General features: G+C 41.9%; 1 protein-coding gene across 1 annotated transcript; it reads right to left on the minus strand.

Annotated features, from left to right (window-relative positions):
- Positions 1-4,120: 4,120 nt before the first annotated feature.
- On the minus strand, positions 4,121-14,836 carry rinl (Ras and Rab interactor-like). The gene is made up of 11 exons (XM_085479260.1): positions 14,565-14,836; positions 14,132-14,297; positions 10,098-10,209; positions 9,405-9,477; positions 9,170-9,258; positions 8,979-9,061; positions 8,476-8,686; positions 7,053-7,733; positions 6,584-6,901; positions 6,362-6,496; positions 4,121-5,232 (listed from the first exon to the last, which is right to left on the minus strand). Coding segments are annotated over exons 1-11 (2,322 nt in total). The 5' UTR covers positions 14,567-14,836; the 3' UTR covers positions 4,121-4,780.
- Positions 14,837-17,381: the final 2,545 nt, after the last annotated feature.

Raw genomic sequence — 17,381 nt, forward strand, 5'->3', positions numbered from 1 at the left:
TTTATTGTGTGTGTGCATAAACATTGCACAGTTCCATTTTAATATAAAGTCTGCGTGGTTGAGCAGGAGAGAGAGAAAGAGAGAGAGAGGAGGAGGGTTACTGTGGTGGTCATTAATCATTCAATTACACACCTGTCAGAGTTCAGACAAGTAGGAGAGATGGGGAGGGGGAGGGAGTAACAGAGAGAGGGGTAGAGAAAGAGAAAGGAATGGAGGAATGCGGGGGGGGGGGGGGACTGAATGACAAGGGAGAATGTAAAATCTCCACGAGGGTTAAAAAGAGAAAAGGAGAAAGTTTTATTGTGGGCGTGTGAATGAGCTGTGACAGAGGAAAGCTGTTGTACGGTGATGGTTAGTCAGAGGCTGCAGTAAAGACAAAGGACCCTCACGCGCATCATAGAGGGACAAGAGACATGTGAGGACAAGGAAGAGCACGGCAGTAAAGATGCTCTGCTGTTCAACGGGATTGCTTTGGTCAAAGTGAGACATTACAAGGTGCACTGTGGGAGTTATGAAAAGCAAAGGAGGGGGAAAGAAGTATATCGTTATTGATAATTCAATTCAATTTTATTTATACAGCACCAAATCGCAGCAACAGTCACCTCAAGGCGCTTTATACTGCAAGGTAGACAGAGCAAATCCCAACAATCATATGACCCCCTATGAGCGAGCACTTTGGCGACAGTGGGAAGGAAAAACTCCCCTTTTGACAGGAAGGAACCTCCAGCAGAACCAGACTCAGGGAGGGGCGGCCATCTGCTGCAACCAGCTGGGGTAAGACGGTGAATTATTTTTATTTACTGTCTGCACTCCCTGTCTATGTAATGTATCACATTAAATCAACTTACTGTACTACTATCGTGTTAATATAGTGAAGAAAAACTACAATATTTAACTGAGTAACTGAGTTACTAAGTAGTTGTGTGAAGTAATATATAATGCAGATATTTGAGGGAACATTAATAAATCAAACTTTGTTTTCCCGTCCTTGTTTCTTTATATGTGAGCATGTGTGTGTGTGTGTGTGTGTGTGTGTGTGTGTGTGTGTGTGTGTGTGTGTGTGTGTGTTGCAGTTTCCGTGTTTAGCTGCAGTATCTCAAACGCCTCAGGCCACAGCCATCTGTGCCCCCTCCCACATCCCTGCCTTACGCTCTTCATTTCACACACACACACACACACACACACACACACACACACACACACACACACACACACACACACACACATACACACCACCACCACCTCTGCCACTGCCATATATCTAATTTATGGCAGTGGTGAGTGAGTTACACACACTCATGTATGCATAATATATCACATATGTGAAAGGACTATGTGTGGGAGAATGACACGTACTGGCCATGTATGGTTTGGACCACAACTCTATCTTCAGCACTTCTTAAAATATTGCCCATGTGTGTACGTGTATGTATGCATGTGTGTGTGATATAGAGAATCACTACAAATGTGATTCAGTGTGTATCGCAGCATTTCTTGCTCTGTCCACCAACTATCACATACTGATAGTATGTGTAAAGAAAAAGTGTGTGTGCGTGTGTGTGTGTGTGTGTGTGTGTGTGTGTGTGTGTGTGTGTGTGTGTGTGTGTGTGTGTGTGTGTGTGTGTAAAGGCCCAGCTGTTTCTGGGCTTGCCATCCACATGCAGGCAGAATGCCAGATGTCTCATTAGGCAAATTTGATTGGCTCGGTCATTTAGAATGCAGCAATGAGAGGGTTCCATATGTGCATGTACATGGAGCTGTGTGTGTACATTTACATGAGAGGCCCTCTGCATAACTATTCACATGTGTACACGCTCAATGTATGTGCATTTATTAAGTATTGTGGTAACATTTGAATTTACAAGCTGTTAATTATATTATAACAACAAAAATAGCAATGTAATAGCATAAATGTATCATGAATCATAGGAAAATGTACAAGAACAATAGCTACAGACTGTAGATTAAATTACAATAATGAATTTAAATTCTACTTCAGTTCTTACAAGAATTCAACTGTCTTTTCCACCTTTTTATTTTGATTTAGCATTTTTATTAAGTTTTATTTATACAGCATCAATTCAAAGCACTTTATATTGTAAAGTTCCTACAATAACTGAAAGAAACCACAACCATCACATGACCCCCTATAAGCAAGCACTTGGCAACAGTGGGAAAGAAAAACTTCCTTTTAACAGGAACAAACCTGCAGGAGACTCGGGCTCAGGGAGGTGCAGCCATTAGCCGCAACCAGTTCGTGGTAAGGGGAACAAGAAGAGAGCAGAGGAAGACAGGATGAAAGGTAAACTATGGGAGAAAAAGCCAGAGTTTAATAATAACTAATGATTAAATACAGAGTGGTGTATAAACATAGAAAGCAAAAAAAGATGAGCGAAGAAGAAATCATGGGAAACCCCTAGGAGCCGAGGCCTCCTGAGCCGATGACTCCTTTTATTTTAATTTTTAACTGTGCTATTTTTCCACTAAGTCTACTTTAAGTGAGATGCTTCAGCCTTAATTTTTAGTTTATTAATAGCCACTTCTTAAAGTCTTAACCAATTGACAACCCCGAAGACTAAAAAATAGCTGATGTACCAAAAACTAGATTTTTGAATGACCACTTGAGGGTGGCTCCAAAAGTGAACCACAAACTGCCATGTGAAATGCCAAACTTTATACAGCAGATTTAATGTGTTTTCAGCTGTATGGGTTTCAGAAGCTGCATTTTAGAAGTAGACTGTAGAGGCTCTAACTTACTTACTTACTTACTTTAAATTGTGCGATATTAGGCCTGTGACCACTTCCTGACTGGGCTCACCTCAACTTATTTAAGTCAATAAAGTCTTTGCACTTTTCAGTGCAACAGTTTAACAAATGAATTGACTTTAACAGCAGTGACGCAAATTTGGTAAATTTGGTTCTAGTATCTTATGTGTATACGTCTTAGCACTCACGAGCAGTTTCTGTGTAATGCATTAATCCTGTCTATGGATGCACCTTACAAACCAAGTTAGCATTAGCTGACAGCTTACCCCCAACCCCCCATGCCCAGTGCTGAACCGTCACCTGTCACTCTGTTTTTACAGGTGCTTTAACTTGACTTACACATTTAATGTCAATGACTAGCCTAACGTACCTCCTTTCAAGTCTCCTTTCAAGAACCTCTTCGAATGTGACTTGCAACTATCTTTTCATTATCACTTCAACTGCAACTTTTACAGACATGCCATCTCCCTTACATATATGCAAATTTGGTTTTGACTCCTTCCTTTCAGTCTTGTAATTTCAGTTGTCATTTTCAGCTTTGTCTCATGACCAATGATTTATTCCTTACTTACCTGTTTGGTGCTATAGCTTCTGCTTCTGCTAAAGATTATACTGTGCCAAAAGAGGCACACTATCACTAGTACTAGTAGTGGTAGCACAGTGATTTTAACTTATGTAACTTAGTTTAGTTTCAGCTTCCTCTTCAAGAAAGCTCCAAAGCCACCCACCAATCAAGGGGCTAAAAGCTGTTCATAACAGAGAAGGTTGAATGCTGCCCTCTAGTGGCCCAAACTGCGGATGAACTTTACTGTAGTGTAGAGATAAGTGATAATGGTGCTACTGTAATTGCTTTTTGTGGGGAGTCTGTGGATTTAAAGTGTTTGTGCATTACTGTGGAGACCAGAAACAACATAGCACATGCCTTTGCAGCAAAATGCTGTTAGAAAAGAGCCTGAGACAGAATTGAGAAAATCAAATGATTCAGTTTTATTTATTGATTAGTTTAATTTATTGCCACTTTAGGACGAAAGGAAAAGACATGCCCATAGCATTGTCAAAATGTTACTGTTAACACCATTTAACGCTATTAACAAAATTAATAAAGTTAGCAACAAGTCCAAGTAGATTTTAGCATTTCATCCTGGAGCAAGCTTCTGCAATAATAATAATAATAATAATAATAATAATAATAATAATAATAATAATAATAAACTCTACGAGCAACACAAAGTGGGACTGCATTTACCTGAAAATAGCCGTCTGTTGTAGGCGGTGCTAAAAAGAGCAGAATAAACTGTACAACCTAAGCAGACTTTTTTAGACCTTAATGACTTCACTCTTTTGGCAGGCTTTAATATGACCACATTTAAAAATGTCGAATGATACAAGTTTAAATTAATCAGCATGAAGGATTCCAACCCAGGGCACAGCTTACAAAATGCAACCGCTTCCTGGTCAGGGGGGTTTAGGAAATGTGATAAAGCAACTGTATCAAATACATCGCTTATGTTTAATATATACTGTTAATTGATCAATGTGATCAATTACTAGATCTATGTCACACATTTACACTGATGATGGTGGCCAAATAAGCTCCCATTAAGCAAGTCTCTAGTAACAAGTGTTGTCTTTACAGCTCACTTATGACATTGAACTTGTTGTCATTTAGACCAGTGCTTTGAATCTTTTTGGAGTGTGACAAGAGAGCGGTATCCATGTGTGACACCCCTTGTTACACTTTAGAAGAAAACAGCTCAAATTTAAGAAATGTCACTTTAGTATCTCATTCATCCTCTCAACTTGTGACCCTCCAGCTTTATAATGAGACCCAAGAGGAGCCCCAATCCTCAGGCTGAGTCAGGCACACGTTCACCTTAACTGACACCATGGTATTAGTGACACATGCTAAAAGGTTAATTTACCTCTTTGCAAGAATTTCAACAGGTGTGAAATAGCTTTGACCAGTAAGAACATTTTGAGGGTCTTTGACCTTCTCCTGACGACGTGCATCTCATTATAATGCTCTGTGGTCCTCCTCTTTTCCTTCACCAGAAGTCTGGCTATCTTCCTGTTTGCTTGCTGTTTCCTCTTCCTGTGTCACAGGTTGAGAGTCTGAAGTTGGACTAGTAGGCTGTGATTGGTCATTGGCTCCTTGTTCCCTCCCTGTCTCCTCGCTCAGTGTCTGCAGAGCCTCTGTGTTGCGTTCTTTCTGTTCTTGTGACCCCTCCATACTAACAGATGCATTTTCATTTTTGCTTTCATCTTTACTCCCGTCCCGACAAACCTGCCTCCGAATAGTCCGTCTGTGCTTGCTGCGACGCGACTGGTTACAGTGCAGTGTGCGTCTGCGATGCCACTGATTGAGAGACTGTTGGGCTTCCACACTGAGCTGACGGGCAGCCAGTCGTGGGCGGAAACTGCTGATGTAGTAGAGAGAGGCATATAGAGTTGTAAGGTAGTAGCCACCTGTTGATATGGGGATATAGAAAAAGGTGACATTGAGTGAGACAACCTATAAGCAGGGGGGAAACTACAAAACTACAACTACAAAGTGTCATCATAAAGTTCCACACATGTAGGGGGACTGATTAAACCCAAAGCTTAGCCCTTGGGAGTACACTAAATGCTCATATTTGTTTGTTCTTTGCGCTGTGTGACATCCCAGGCATACAGCTCTGAGGCTGCGAGAACAGAAACACCATCCACTTGCTGTTTCCTGTGTGCGAGGGGCAGCCAATCAAAAGAAAGATCACTAAAACAAAGGGGAGCTAAAACTGTTTTTTTCAGACAGCTGAAAAACTAAAGGGCTGCACCAAGGACAAAATTAAGAAAACGTAAGGATTATTTTAAGTATGCAATGCCATATTAGTAGTGCAAGAATAAAATTATAAGGGTAAGGCCCTCTATAGTCTATAGTCATCTTTAGACTTTAAAAGGCCATACTTTTTAAGTTCATGTACATCCAATCATGTGCAGTCAGGATCTTGGAGGACTACACAAGAGCCACTCCTCCATCAAAATTTAAACTGGTATGCAGATGAACACATTTGCAGGACTATAAAAAAGGCTTCACTTAAAAGAATAAGCCCTTAGTCACGTGGGCCTGGAGACCAGTGAGCAGCCATCATTAGGGAAAAATGTGCAAAGCCATTACTAGCAGATTGTTAGAGTTCCATGAAAAATGCGGACCTGTGTGCAAACATTTGCTGTTCACTCCCTGAGTAAACACATTTTAGCCCAGTTTCTTACTTTGCACAGTTTATTTACATTTATCGAGGAGTAAACACACATGTAAACTACTGGTGACTGCAGCAATCTGCTAGCCACCAAAGCAATCCCTTTGACCAATTCATCCTAGCAACTTCCAGCATCCACTCACAACCAGTCGGGGAATACACACTTTCCTCTCACAACTGATGATTTCCAGATAGTTGTTGACCAGGCAAACATAGGCATTACTGTCAGAGTGTGTTAGCAAGTCACTTACTAAGTTTCTGAGTAAAGTCAGAAAAACTTCTATTTAGTTTCAAACATGATTTACTCAAATGGAGCATCACACTTCCTCTACATTGTCCTTGAATTATAACTGGCTTACCCTCTCCTTGTAGCTGTGTGGGATCCAGCAGTTCCATCATGTAATCTGTGTCTACCTGCAAGGTGACCAGGTTGCTACGGAGCAGCACCCACGTCAGGCAGGGCAGGAAATCATCTGCTCCATACACTTTACCTGCTGTGAGGAGAACATGACTTTAAGTGGATATAGCAACCAAGCGACTCAAAGTAGAAGAGTGGTATTTACGAAACACTGCCAGGCTACCTGAGCTAGCATTGGCACTCATGCTGTGATAGATGCTCTTGCAGACTTTGAGCATGATCTCCACTTTCTTGTTTGGAGAGTAGACATCGTGCATATTATTCCATTTCTGCTGGATACGATCAAGCGTGACGGAGTCAGGAACTCCAACTCCTGCTGAACCTCCTAGTTCAGTCACCTCGTTCTTTTCCAGCAAGCGCAGGTTGCTCTGGAGACGCTCGAAGGTGCCATCATTGGTTCGGGAGGTTTCTATGCAGGAGTAGAGGTGGCTGGAGACAGGCTTCAGAGCCACTTTGTGGATGGAGAGCTCCACCAGGGTGTCTACACCAGGATCAAAAGATAGCAGAGGGATAATTATTGGAGCACTAAGCGTTCAACCACAAGGTTTTAAGAATGCAAAATATATATTCTGTCATTTATGCTGACAACAAAAACCTAAAATCATTTCTGTGTTATGTCACAGCCCACTCACCAATCTCTGAGTCGTTTAAGTCAGTTATGCTTTCCAGTAACATCTGGATTTCTGCATAGTCCAGCAGTGTCTCCCTCAGTGATGTGAGTGATAATCTCACTTCCTGTAAGAACTCCGACCCTGTGACACCGCTAGAATCAGTCCCTCTCTTCGATGTCATCTCCACAAATCCCTTCACAGCCTCTGCAAATGCAGCACCTTTCTTCTCACTCAGCTCTTGCACACGATTGGACAGTCTTTTTCTCTGGCTTACCAGCCCACCCAGCGCCTGGCCCACGGCAGAAAGGCGATGTAGGACCTTATCAGCCAAACGGTGTGCTGAAGCGTGGTGATGTGACGAGCTTAGCATCTGGGGCTCCATCTCTTCCTCTATGCTGCTGATTGAAAGCGAGTCAAGCTCGAGTGATGGAGGCTGGAGCAAGGAAGAAGGCCTGGGTGGAGGCAGCCAGACGCCATCCTCAATCCAGGACACCCTGTGAGGAGACTGAGGCACGGGGCTGCTGTGGCGCTGCAACTCAGGTGTTCCATTTCTGGGGGTGGAGGAAGTGGATGAAGGTAGGCTCCCCGTGCTCACCCTCTGAGGCTGGGCGATTACTAAATCCCGACTGGGCCGCCGGAGGACCACCCCTGCTGGTGTTTGCTCAGTTGGTGCAGAATCAGCGGAACAGGCTCTGATTAAACCTGAATAACATCACAGTTTTTTGCAATGAATTTAACTGATCCCACTTACTGATATCACAAGTGACATAAACAGAAAGACAGGACTGGCATTTTAACTATTTCTGAAATATGATGTACCTCTGACAGTCTCAAAAACAACCATAGGAATTAGTTTTGTCCACTTGCTACGCAGGGCTAACTTGTCAGAGCTAGCAATTAACAGTGTGGTCAAGCCATGTGCAAGTGTGGAGCAAGACGACAGAACAGCTGACAATGATTAAAGTATTTTAATAAGTGCTAACCCACATGAATGCTTTTTGTGGTGATATTTCCATTTAGTTTTAAAAGCTCGCACAAAGCCACTTCCTGTTTGCACCAGACACAGTGGATTTTTTTCTCCCCCTGACCTGCAGGAACAGCATACTCTCTGTGGCCCAGGACTTCCTGATTTAGAAACTCCTGTGTTTTTGCCTCTCACACACTTCAGCAGAACTGACCAGGACTGCATGTACAAAATGTATGGAAAACACAGTTACGAGTTTATTGGTAGGCTTATTTTTTATAAAGGGAAGAAAAGGTTTTTAGGGGTTTAAACAGTGCAAGGAGAGGAACTTTAAGTTCAAAGCATCTCCTGATCTGGATAGATAGAAGCATTGTTTTCCAAAACTGTGAGGGGAAATGAAACTACACTGTCTAACATTGCTGTTCAGAACTGAGGAAGCTTTTTTTTATATTGGGTGAAATCTGAAGTTGGTGCACTGACCTGAGCTCTCTGTATTGGGAGCAGGGGTTTCTTGCTCCAAAGAGATGGCTCGTTTACTTTGTAACCCTGCGCCTGCCCATTGCCGGGTGGTGCTGAGGCGTCTGAAATTTGACGGCTGTGCGGCAGCTGGCCTGTGGGTCAGCCACTCGTCTCCGTGTTCACGGAGGTAGAGGGGATTGATGATACACAGGGCCCCGTTTGTGGACGTCAGCTAGTGAAAAAAAACACATACATACAGTGTTAACAGGATAGAACGCAACATTGGTTACATAATAGACACATATAACCACTTTAGAAAGTTAAATTATTCTTAATTTAAATATTCTTGTGGGCACCTGAACATTATTTTGGAGTGGTGCTTCTGGTTGCATGATGAATGTTCTGTTTCTGAGACAATTACCAGGCTATTGATTTACCCACTGAAGGAAGTAAAGACACCATTTCCCCTTAAGTCCCTCCCCCTCCCTCACAAAAATCTACACACACGTAGATAAGCAACATACCTGTATGGAGCACATCATGCTGCTTGGTTCCCTTTGGGACATTTGATCAGTCTGTTGATCAGGCGGTGTGGAAAGCCAAGTTTCTGCAACAGAGATATCAGTGAAATTAGCTGACAAGGCTCCTCAACACAGTTTTGTATTGTTTTGTTGAAGATTATGAAAGGCAAAAGCTCAGGAAGGCCCGGACGCACTAGGTTCAAGCTGTGAAAGACGCTCTTTTTTTGTGTCTGTTACGCTGTAGATCCAGCGAGGAATGTGGAGACAAACATCCAGCACATCCCTGAAACACAGAGGGAGAGAGATCCAAGAGATAAACAGACAGGATTTGGTTAAACACAGGTTCGAACAGTCTTTCACAATGTCCACAGTTCCACCAATAACCAAGCATGGAGAGTTTTTTATGTAGCTGAGACAGGAGATTCTTACCTGGTCAGAGAGTAGAAGAGCACCAGCTGAGTCAAGTCAGAGAAAGACAGATGAGACTCAGACAGTTGGAAAACTGTCAGAGAGAAACAGAAAGAGTGGGCAGCTTTAGTCTCATTCTGAAATGCTCTGGTGAAAAATACTTTCCTGGAAATGCACCAAAGTTTATACCAGAAAAAAACTAAAAGGGAACTTAAGATAAGCCAGCGTTAGGGTTTCACATATTTCCACAGTAGCTTTACAGCTTGATTATTTCCTGGCAGTGTGTGGTTTATAAAGCCTGAAGAGGGTGTTGCAGGCTAGAGGAGTCAGATGACCCTTTAGTGTTTGATTTTTTTTAATCTTTTAGATACATCATGTAGATCAGTAAGTGGAAAAGTTTGGTAAATAAATAAAATAGGACCAGAGTTTTATGTTTTAATCTGCATCAATCTACAATAACTGCCATGTCTGCAGGTACACAAACCTGAGAAGAGAAAGTGCAACCATGACGTTACTAGGTTATTTTCTATTTATCGGTTCAGTTTGACATGTTTGACAGAAGTACTGACTCATAAAATAACCACTAAAAATGACGCAGGGAAATTGGTAGCTTGGTCACACAGACACACACACAAGCACAAGCACATACATGCACGCCCGAGCGCACACACACACACACACACGCACAGATGTTTGCATGTGGCGGGATCCTACCTGCTCCTGTGCATTTGATATTATAATCAAAGACTTCCTCATTCTGCGCTCCGGCAGACACACACAGCAGGCTTGGCTGAGACGTCACAGAGTCCCGCACAACCAGGAAACTCTGCAGGGAAACACACGTGTGACTCATTTAAAGATTTCAACTGTCACAGAAACCTGTTAAGCAGGAGAACGTTTACTTTTAACCCTCTCGGGCTCAAATTAAACTTTTTGTTGCTAATGCACAACCAAGTCCTGCAGTGGTACTTCTGAGTAAAAAAAACTCATAAAATATGTATGTGGGGTAATCAGGTTGTTAGTTTTTAACTGTTGCAAATCGGCAACGCCTGCCTCGAGAGGGTTAAATGTTCACGCTGGCAGGCTACAAGGCATGGCCAGATGGTAAGCAGGCAGCAGTAAGAGAACAACTGAGTGATGGATGGACACAGAGAGAAAAAAAACTATTTTAGCGTGTGGTTTACAAAGAAATGTGTCAGAATTTCTGTGACAAGAGTCAATTGATTTGATCTCGACGTGACAGAGCGTCATGCACACTGCAAATGTCTAAGGGCTCATGCATTAAGTGCTGATAAGTGTTTGTTTGCCCACTCAGAGATGCTGATATGAATCTGTAGATGATGGTTAACTCTGAGTGACGAACCAGTGTGGCTTAGGACCGCTCACATCACATGATTTTCTTTAACCATGTTCTATTCTTCATGTTTTATTTTGCGCATGCATCAAAACTAAAACCTGAAACTGAGCCCCACAACACTGTTAGTGCGCAAATCCATCTTCATTAAAACCAATCAAATCCTATACAAGAAAACCTTGAAAACCGAGGGTTTCAAAGAGTGGCCCACAGGCCGGTGGCAGGACTCGTTCATATTTCATGCAGCCCTTGAGTCTGACAAGAAGAGAGAGCTCTCTACTGTGCATTTTATTCACTCACAGTTCACACCACATGTGTGATACAGCAGCACACACCACGACCCCAAAGATGTTGTTTCTTTTCTAGCTTCTGTTTTAGCCATCAGAGCCGACTAAACTGTCTTAACTCATGGTGGAAAAACTATAAACCAGTACAAGAGTGGACTAAAGTAAATAAACACAAATGCTAACACAAAATGCCACCATCTTCCGAACAACCATAATCATAACGATAACTAAAAGAGTTTTACGTGTGTAGTTTCCTGCCCAGCTTTCAACCATGTGCTGACTCCTTAAACTGGCACTCAGGGATACCTGCAGCAAAGAAATATGTCGTGCAGAAATAGACTGTAAGTTCAGGGTAATTTATTACTGTAGAAGTACAGGGTTATTATACAGTAATAGGGATTATTAACAAGTAGAGATCATTTATGACAGTCTTCTCCGGTGTGGCATCCTATTAAATTCACCTGAAGACCGTGCAATGCTCAGAGAAACTGCAGAAAACCCAAGAGCTACATCTAATACCGACACCTCAGTTAGCACTAAATGATACAGTACGATTATAAAAGGACTGAATGGCTTGTATGGAACAGTTGCCAGGAGAAACCAGAGCTTAATTTTGCAAAGTTGGATGTGAACAAACCACAAGACTTCTGGAACAATGTTCTCTGGACAGATGAGACCAAAGTGAAGGTGATTGGCCGTAATGCAGATCGCCACGTTTGGCAAAAACCAAACACAGCTTTTTTAGTACAGAAACCTCATACCAGCTGTCAGGCACGCTGGAGGAAGGGTGATGATTCGGGCTTGAGAACTGGATACTTTGCATTACTGAACTCCTCTGCAAGTATTTTAGAGTCAAATGTGAGGCCATCTGTCTGACAACTAAAGCTTGACCCAGAGTGGGTCATGCAACAGGACAATGATCCCAAACACAGCAGTGAATCTATGACAGAATGGCTGAAAAAGAAGAAAATGAAGGCATCGGAATGGCCCAGTCAAACTGCCCACTCTCTGTGTGACTTTATTAGTTTGAAGAAATACTTCTGCTAAAGGTGGGTTTACAAGCTAATGAATCAGAGAATGTACTTTCTACTTGATGTTATAGAGCTGATAAACAATGACAGTATGACATTTGTTGTCATTCATGTGAGGTTGCATTTGAATAATTTGAAGACCTTCTAAAGAGCAGATGATCTTTATATGTGCTGACATGCAAAACCTTAGCAGTGAAAGTGGCTGCACTTTCTTTTTCGCATTACTGTGAATAGGGTCTTGCAGTTAGGGCATTTATTTTTAGGTTCTTACTCTCAGATCATATCAAACTCATTCTGTCTTTAAACGTGCCTTGTGACTAGCTTTTGTAAAGGCCTCATTGAATCAGGCACTGCTGTAACTCGAGCGGGCTAACGTGATTCATGTATTTTAACTTAGATGGCATAAAAATGTACAAGAAACAGGATCAGTTACAGCCAGTGATGAGGCTAAAACGTTGTACTGCTGACTCTAGCCTCGTCAGTGATGGTAAAAGACTAATCTTGTTCCTGGTATTTGTCCACTTTAGAAAAAAATGTGAAGTGTTTCTGTTTCTGGTGTGAATATCTCAAGAGGCCCTTTCACTTCTTCATGTCTCCTTTTATACACAGAGCTTTGCTTTGTCTGCACAGAGACTTGCATCGATCACGACACCTTTTTTGGAAGCAAAGACAATAAAACGGCCAGTTGAGACACAATTAACTTGAGTAAAGCAAAACGCATGTAATCCCAGGCAACGGCTCTGTCAAGTAGTTACATCATCACAGCCAAATTCAAAGGTGCTCTTTAGACCAGCACACATTTACAAACATGTACAGAGGAAGTGGTTTTCAGGCTCTGTGTGTACAAAAATAAAGACTGACAAGCTTACTTGAAGTCACCAAACTCTGAGCACAGAAACACACCGAAAGACAGCAAAAACGGCGGCAATTAGGAAAAATATATCTTCCACTGATTCATAACAGCCATCTTACTGTTTGCCATTCATAAAAACAAGAAGAAATGAGTCAATCAACCCTCCCTTCCAACATCTGATTGAACAAAAGTCGACTACAACCTCCACAGCATTCTGCTTATCACATTATGCCAGTAAACTTGTCTCTTAACACTTAATACAAAACAAAAAAAGCACACTCCTCCTCCATAACACATTTGTCACGGTTCAACGACTTGTTGCTGCCAGTCAGAGTTTTGCATTTCAGTGTAATTGTCTCCATGTCACGCTTTATAATAACCGAGAACAATGAATACGTAAAGCATCATACGTTGTTACTTTGTTACTTACATTCCCTGCGAGTGCAGCAGCCAAACCCACCATGAAATGTCATTTCCCTGACATGAACTCGCTTTTATTCAGCACTACTTCTGCATTTAAAACCGTTCGTTGTGTTATCAGACCTCAAATAGAAAAAAAAGAAGGAACTACATTTAAGTGACGAGTGCATGTCAACATTCAGACCCACAAAAAACACTTGGTTGCTAGAGAAAATTTAAATGATGCCCGCAACTTCGAGCTTGGGAACGCAAAAAGCAGCGAAACTGGGAGAGGAAGCAGAAGAGAGGACACACTGGGAAGTGGGAGACACTGGCGGGAAACTGAGAAAAAAATAAAGAACTAAGATTTCTTTTTTTAAAAATAGTCTAAAAGTAAATGCAAAGTAAGTAAGTCATTAAATGTAAAGTTGTTTTATTGCATAAGAGTTGTCAAAATTGAATCGACTGAGTAGCAGTTGATTAAACTGGTCAAATTCTAATAAAATATGACTATCAAGTGGGCTGTTATGCCGTAATGGTCCAATTGGGAAAGTGAATCTGTTGGGCGTTTTTTGGCCGTCGGACAACGATTCTGATCGCCACACTGCCAAATAGGACAAGGGGAAAGAAAAAAAACTGAGTAGCAGGCAATGACTAAGATCAAGGACGTGTGAGGAAACAGAGTCATTATTTAGTGTTAGTGGGAAGCTTTACAGGGAGATCCTTGAATGATTTGATCAATCATCTGGACTTCATTTGACACACACTGGACGCTTGATGTCACATAATAACAGCGAGAGTCATTCAGTGATGTCTGCTCCTACCCCAGCAGGTGTCCCACAGATAGCAGCGTGAGCCCCCTCTCTGTCCCAGGCTCCCCCAGGGCACCAGGCCTCCTGGCAGCCTTTCAGCTGATCCAGCAGTGACAGTTTCCTCCTGCTGCTCCTCCATGGGATGGCTGTTGTCCCATTAACTGAACTGTGAACAGCCCTGGACACAAACACATTGACATATTTTTGTCTACATCTATGGACATCAGCTGTAGATAAAACAGAAGGTCCATTCAGTAAAAAAGACAATCTGGGTAGTTAACAGTGCATAATTCAGCAAAAAAAAGTATACAAAACTAAGAAAGTTTCCTCTAAGATTTGGCTTCTGGGACAATCATTTTTAATAACTAGACATCAAACTCAAGACAATGTTAGACAGAGAATTAAACACAAGCACATTAGTGGTATAGAAATAGCTGATACTCACATGTGTCAGGCTGGCTCGGTTAGTTGGCGTATCTTCCCTCCTTTACACTGTTAGCAGTTTCTACACATATTGCAATCTTCCCACTCTTGAACTCTTTCTTTCTGCGCAGTGCAAAGTGTTGCTTAAGAGTTCAGAATAGCTGAAATAGGAAGCTGTCATCTTTCTCACTAACACGTCGTCAAAAGGTTTCGCGGCAAAATTTTCTTAAGTTTCTCAAATTCAGGTATTTGATGTACGGCTCTCATGCTCGCCTGCTTCTGCCTCCTGCTCACGCTGGCATTTAATGTAGTTTCAATTTTCATGTGAATGTTCACGACACCTTCTTCACCCTTCCCTCCCCCCTCCAAGTCTGCCTGTGGTTAACCCAGCTCTGACTACAGCGTGGAGAGAGAGAAAACACTGCATGTTCTCTAAAGAGCTATGTGCCTATTTTCTTACTCTCTCTGCAGCACCTTTCTTCTGATCTGATTCTGAACTGTAAAACCATCAAAGCTAAGAACAGCCAATGGTCTGAGAATGCTTCACCATGTCTTCATCTCTGTGATAATTATAGACAAACATCATCTGATTAAAGTAAGATCACACGGATGGTTTTACTTTTCATGTGTGAGAACTCGCTCACAGCGGAGGATGGACAAAGTCATTGAGATTCAGTTCCAACAACTGGTGAGAAATGCTGAGTGTGGGAAGAGTAAATGGATAAATAAATAAAAGCATGCACAGTGAAATTATTGAAAAAGTCTGAAAGATTGATTAGTGATATAAACGGGTTTTTTGGGGGTTTTTTTAAAGACCAGATTATAACAAATATACAATAAGAAAAATGTACACAAATGAATTTAAAGCTACTCTACTTCTTGTCAGAGTGCGGCCTTTAAAGCCTGATTTTCTTGGAGTTCCTGGGCTGGCTGATCCCTCTGGATCCACCCCTGGATGAAGTTTCACCTGGTTTCCTCCTTCCTACCTGTTTAAGATTATTAATCATTATTATATCTGCGCCAATTCTTTGCCAGGTCGTCATTGCCAATATGGTGAACTTTAGGTCACTTTTGTAACTATTATTGTTGTTTATGATCATCTGTCTGTAGTAATCCTGTCTCTCTCCCTGCTCCCAGCTCTCTTGGAAATCTTGCCTCCTTGGAAACACACTTGTCAGCTGCCTGTGGAAACCTCCAGCTCATCACCCACTCTCTGTAACGTGTGAAGAAGAAGGAGGACTCACCTGATCACCAGCCTGCCCCACCCTCTGCCTGTTGCTAGCTTTTGGCTTGCCACCTGCCACCCACAGACGCCCTCCATGACTCCATTCATGTACAGTACAAGTGTTGTAGCTACATTTACATTTTACAAATTCTCTGTCAATACTATGCCTCTTCTGAACTGCTGTTAACTCTGTATTTCCTCTCTGGCAGAGCTCCTCTCCACTAGTTCTTCACAGTGATCACAACAAGAGCGCAACAAGCTACCCTAAAACAATCCAATGGTAAAAGCAATACACCTGCAAATATCAGGTGAAGGATAAAATGCTGTACAAAAATTACCGACGTGTCTGAATGTTCCACCGCAGCTACGGGACGCTGTTCTGTGGGTAGACGAGCGATAAGGAACGCTGTGTTCAGAGGAAGATAGCACAGCACACCAACATGAAAACCTCACTCTAGCTGTGAAGCACGGTGGAGGGAGCATCATGGTTTGTGGCTGCTTTGTTGCCCCAGGTTGATGGAAATCGTGCATTCATCGAGGCAACAATGAATTTTAATTGCATTAAGAATTCTTCAGAAGAATGTGAACAAAGTATGAAGCTGTGGAGAGTTTTGGTGACAATAACCCAAAGCATGAAAAGTGGACCAACCACAGTATGGCTGATAAAGAAAAAAAGTGTTTTGGCATTTCCAGCACAGACCTGACCTCAGCCCAGCGGTTCTCAAAGTTTGTCTGGCGTGCCCTACTTTAGACACTGAAAATAGTTCACTCGCCACACACACTAACCCCACAGTATTTTATAAACCATTATCAATTAAATTAAATTCCAAAACGTTGATTTTGTTCATTTGGTACGTCCAGATCAACAGAATCTTTTGGGATTTCCTTACCTGAATGATTGAGTATACATTTGTGGTTAATATTTCCTCTTCACCTCTTTGTGGGTCACATAAGCATCTACAAGACACATCCGATGGAGTTTTTGCTGCTAAAGGAGGTGCAAGTAAGCAAACCTAGTGTAGTTTACTCACTTTTGCCAGCCTGTTACGTGAGTGATTATATAACATGTTCAAGATCTGAATGGATTAATTTAGTCACTTTGTCCATATTTGCACCTTACGGCTAATTGCATTTTAAATAACCAGTGTATAAATACTGGTAATTCAAAATCAGTTGCACTTTTTCTTGCAACTTTATTTAGAAAAATAGAAGTATTGGAAGTAAAGACTGGGCTGAACATGTCTGAGGCTATTTTCTGTCATGGTACCTCATCTCAGCCTTACGAAGAAACCACAGACTGGGGTGTTGCTGTTTGGTCACCATTTCCGTGGCAAGCAGACTTCTAGTTTTAGTTTTAGAAGCAGCATTGTCACACCTGCAGCTTAAATCATATCCTGCCAACACCATGACACTGTAACCATCAGTTTAAAACCAGGTTAAAACTTCCTCCCCATTGTCGATGTTGCTTAGTTTGTAAAAAACTACAGAACCAGAGATTATGCACATTCTGATACTTTCAGATCAATGCATGCAATCATAAATAAAAGCGACTTTGGGAGATCCTTGATGTTTATCTACTGCTGTCATCGGGTCTGAAATGGGTCATGCAAAAGT

The sequence above is a fragment of the Copadichromis virginalis genome, linkage group LG14 (genome assembly GCF_057382275.1).
Source record: "Copadichromis virginalis isolate Kocher_CV1m ecotype Utaka linkage group LG14, C_Virginalis_male_GT1.1, whole genome shotgun sequence".
NCBI lineage: Eukaryota > Metazoa > Chordata > Actinopteri > Cichliformes > Cichlidae > Copadichromis > Copadichromis virginalis.

What these genes read in the sequence shown, in the direction of transcription:
- rinl (XM_085479260.1), bottom strand. An exon ending in TATCAAATGCACAGGAGCAG is followed by an intron (nt 9,478 to 10,097) that starts GTAGGATCCCGC and finishes TCTCTCTGACAG; the next exon opens with TTTTCCAACTGTCTGAGTCT. An exon ending in TCTTTCACAGCTTGAACCTA is followed by an intron (nt 9,062 to 9,169) that starts GTGCGTCCGGGC and finishes TCTCTGTTGCAG; the next exon opens with AAACTTGGCTTTCCACACCG.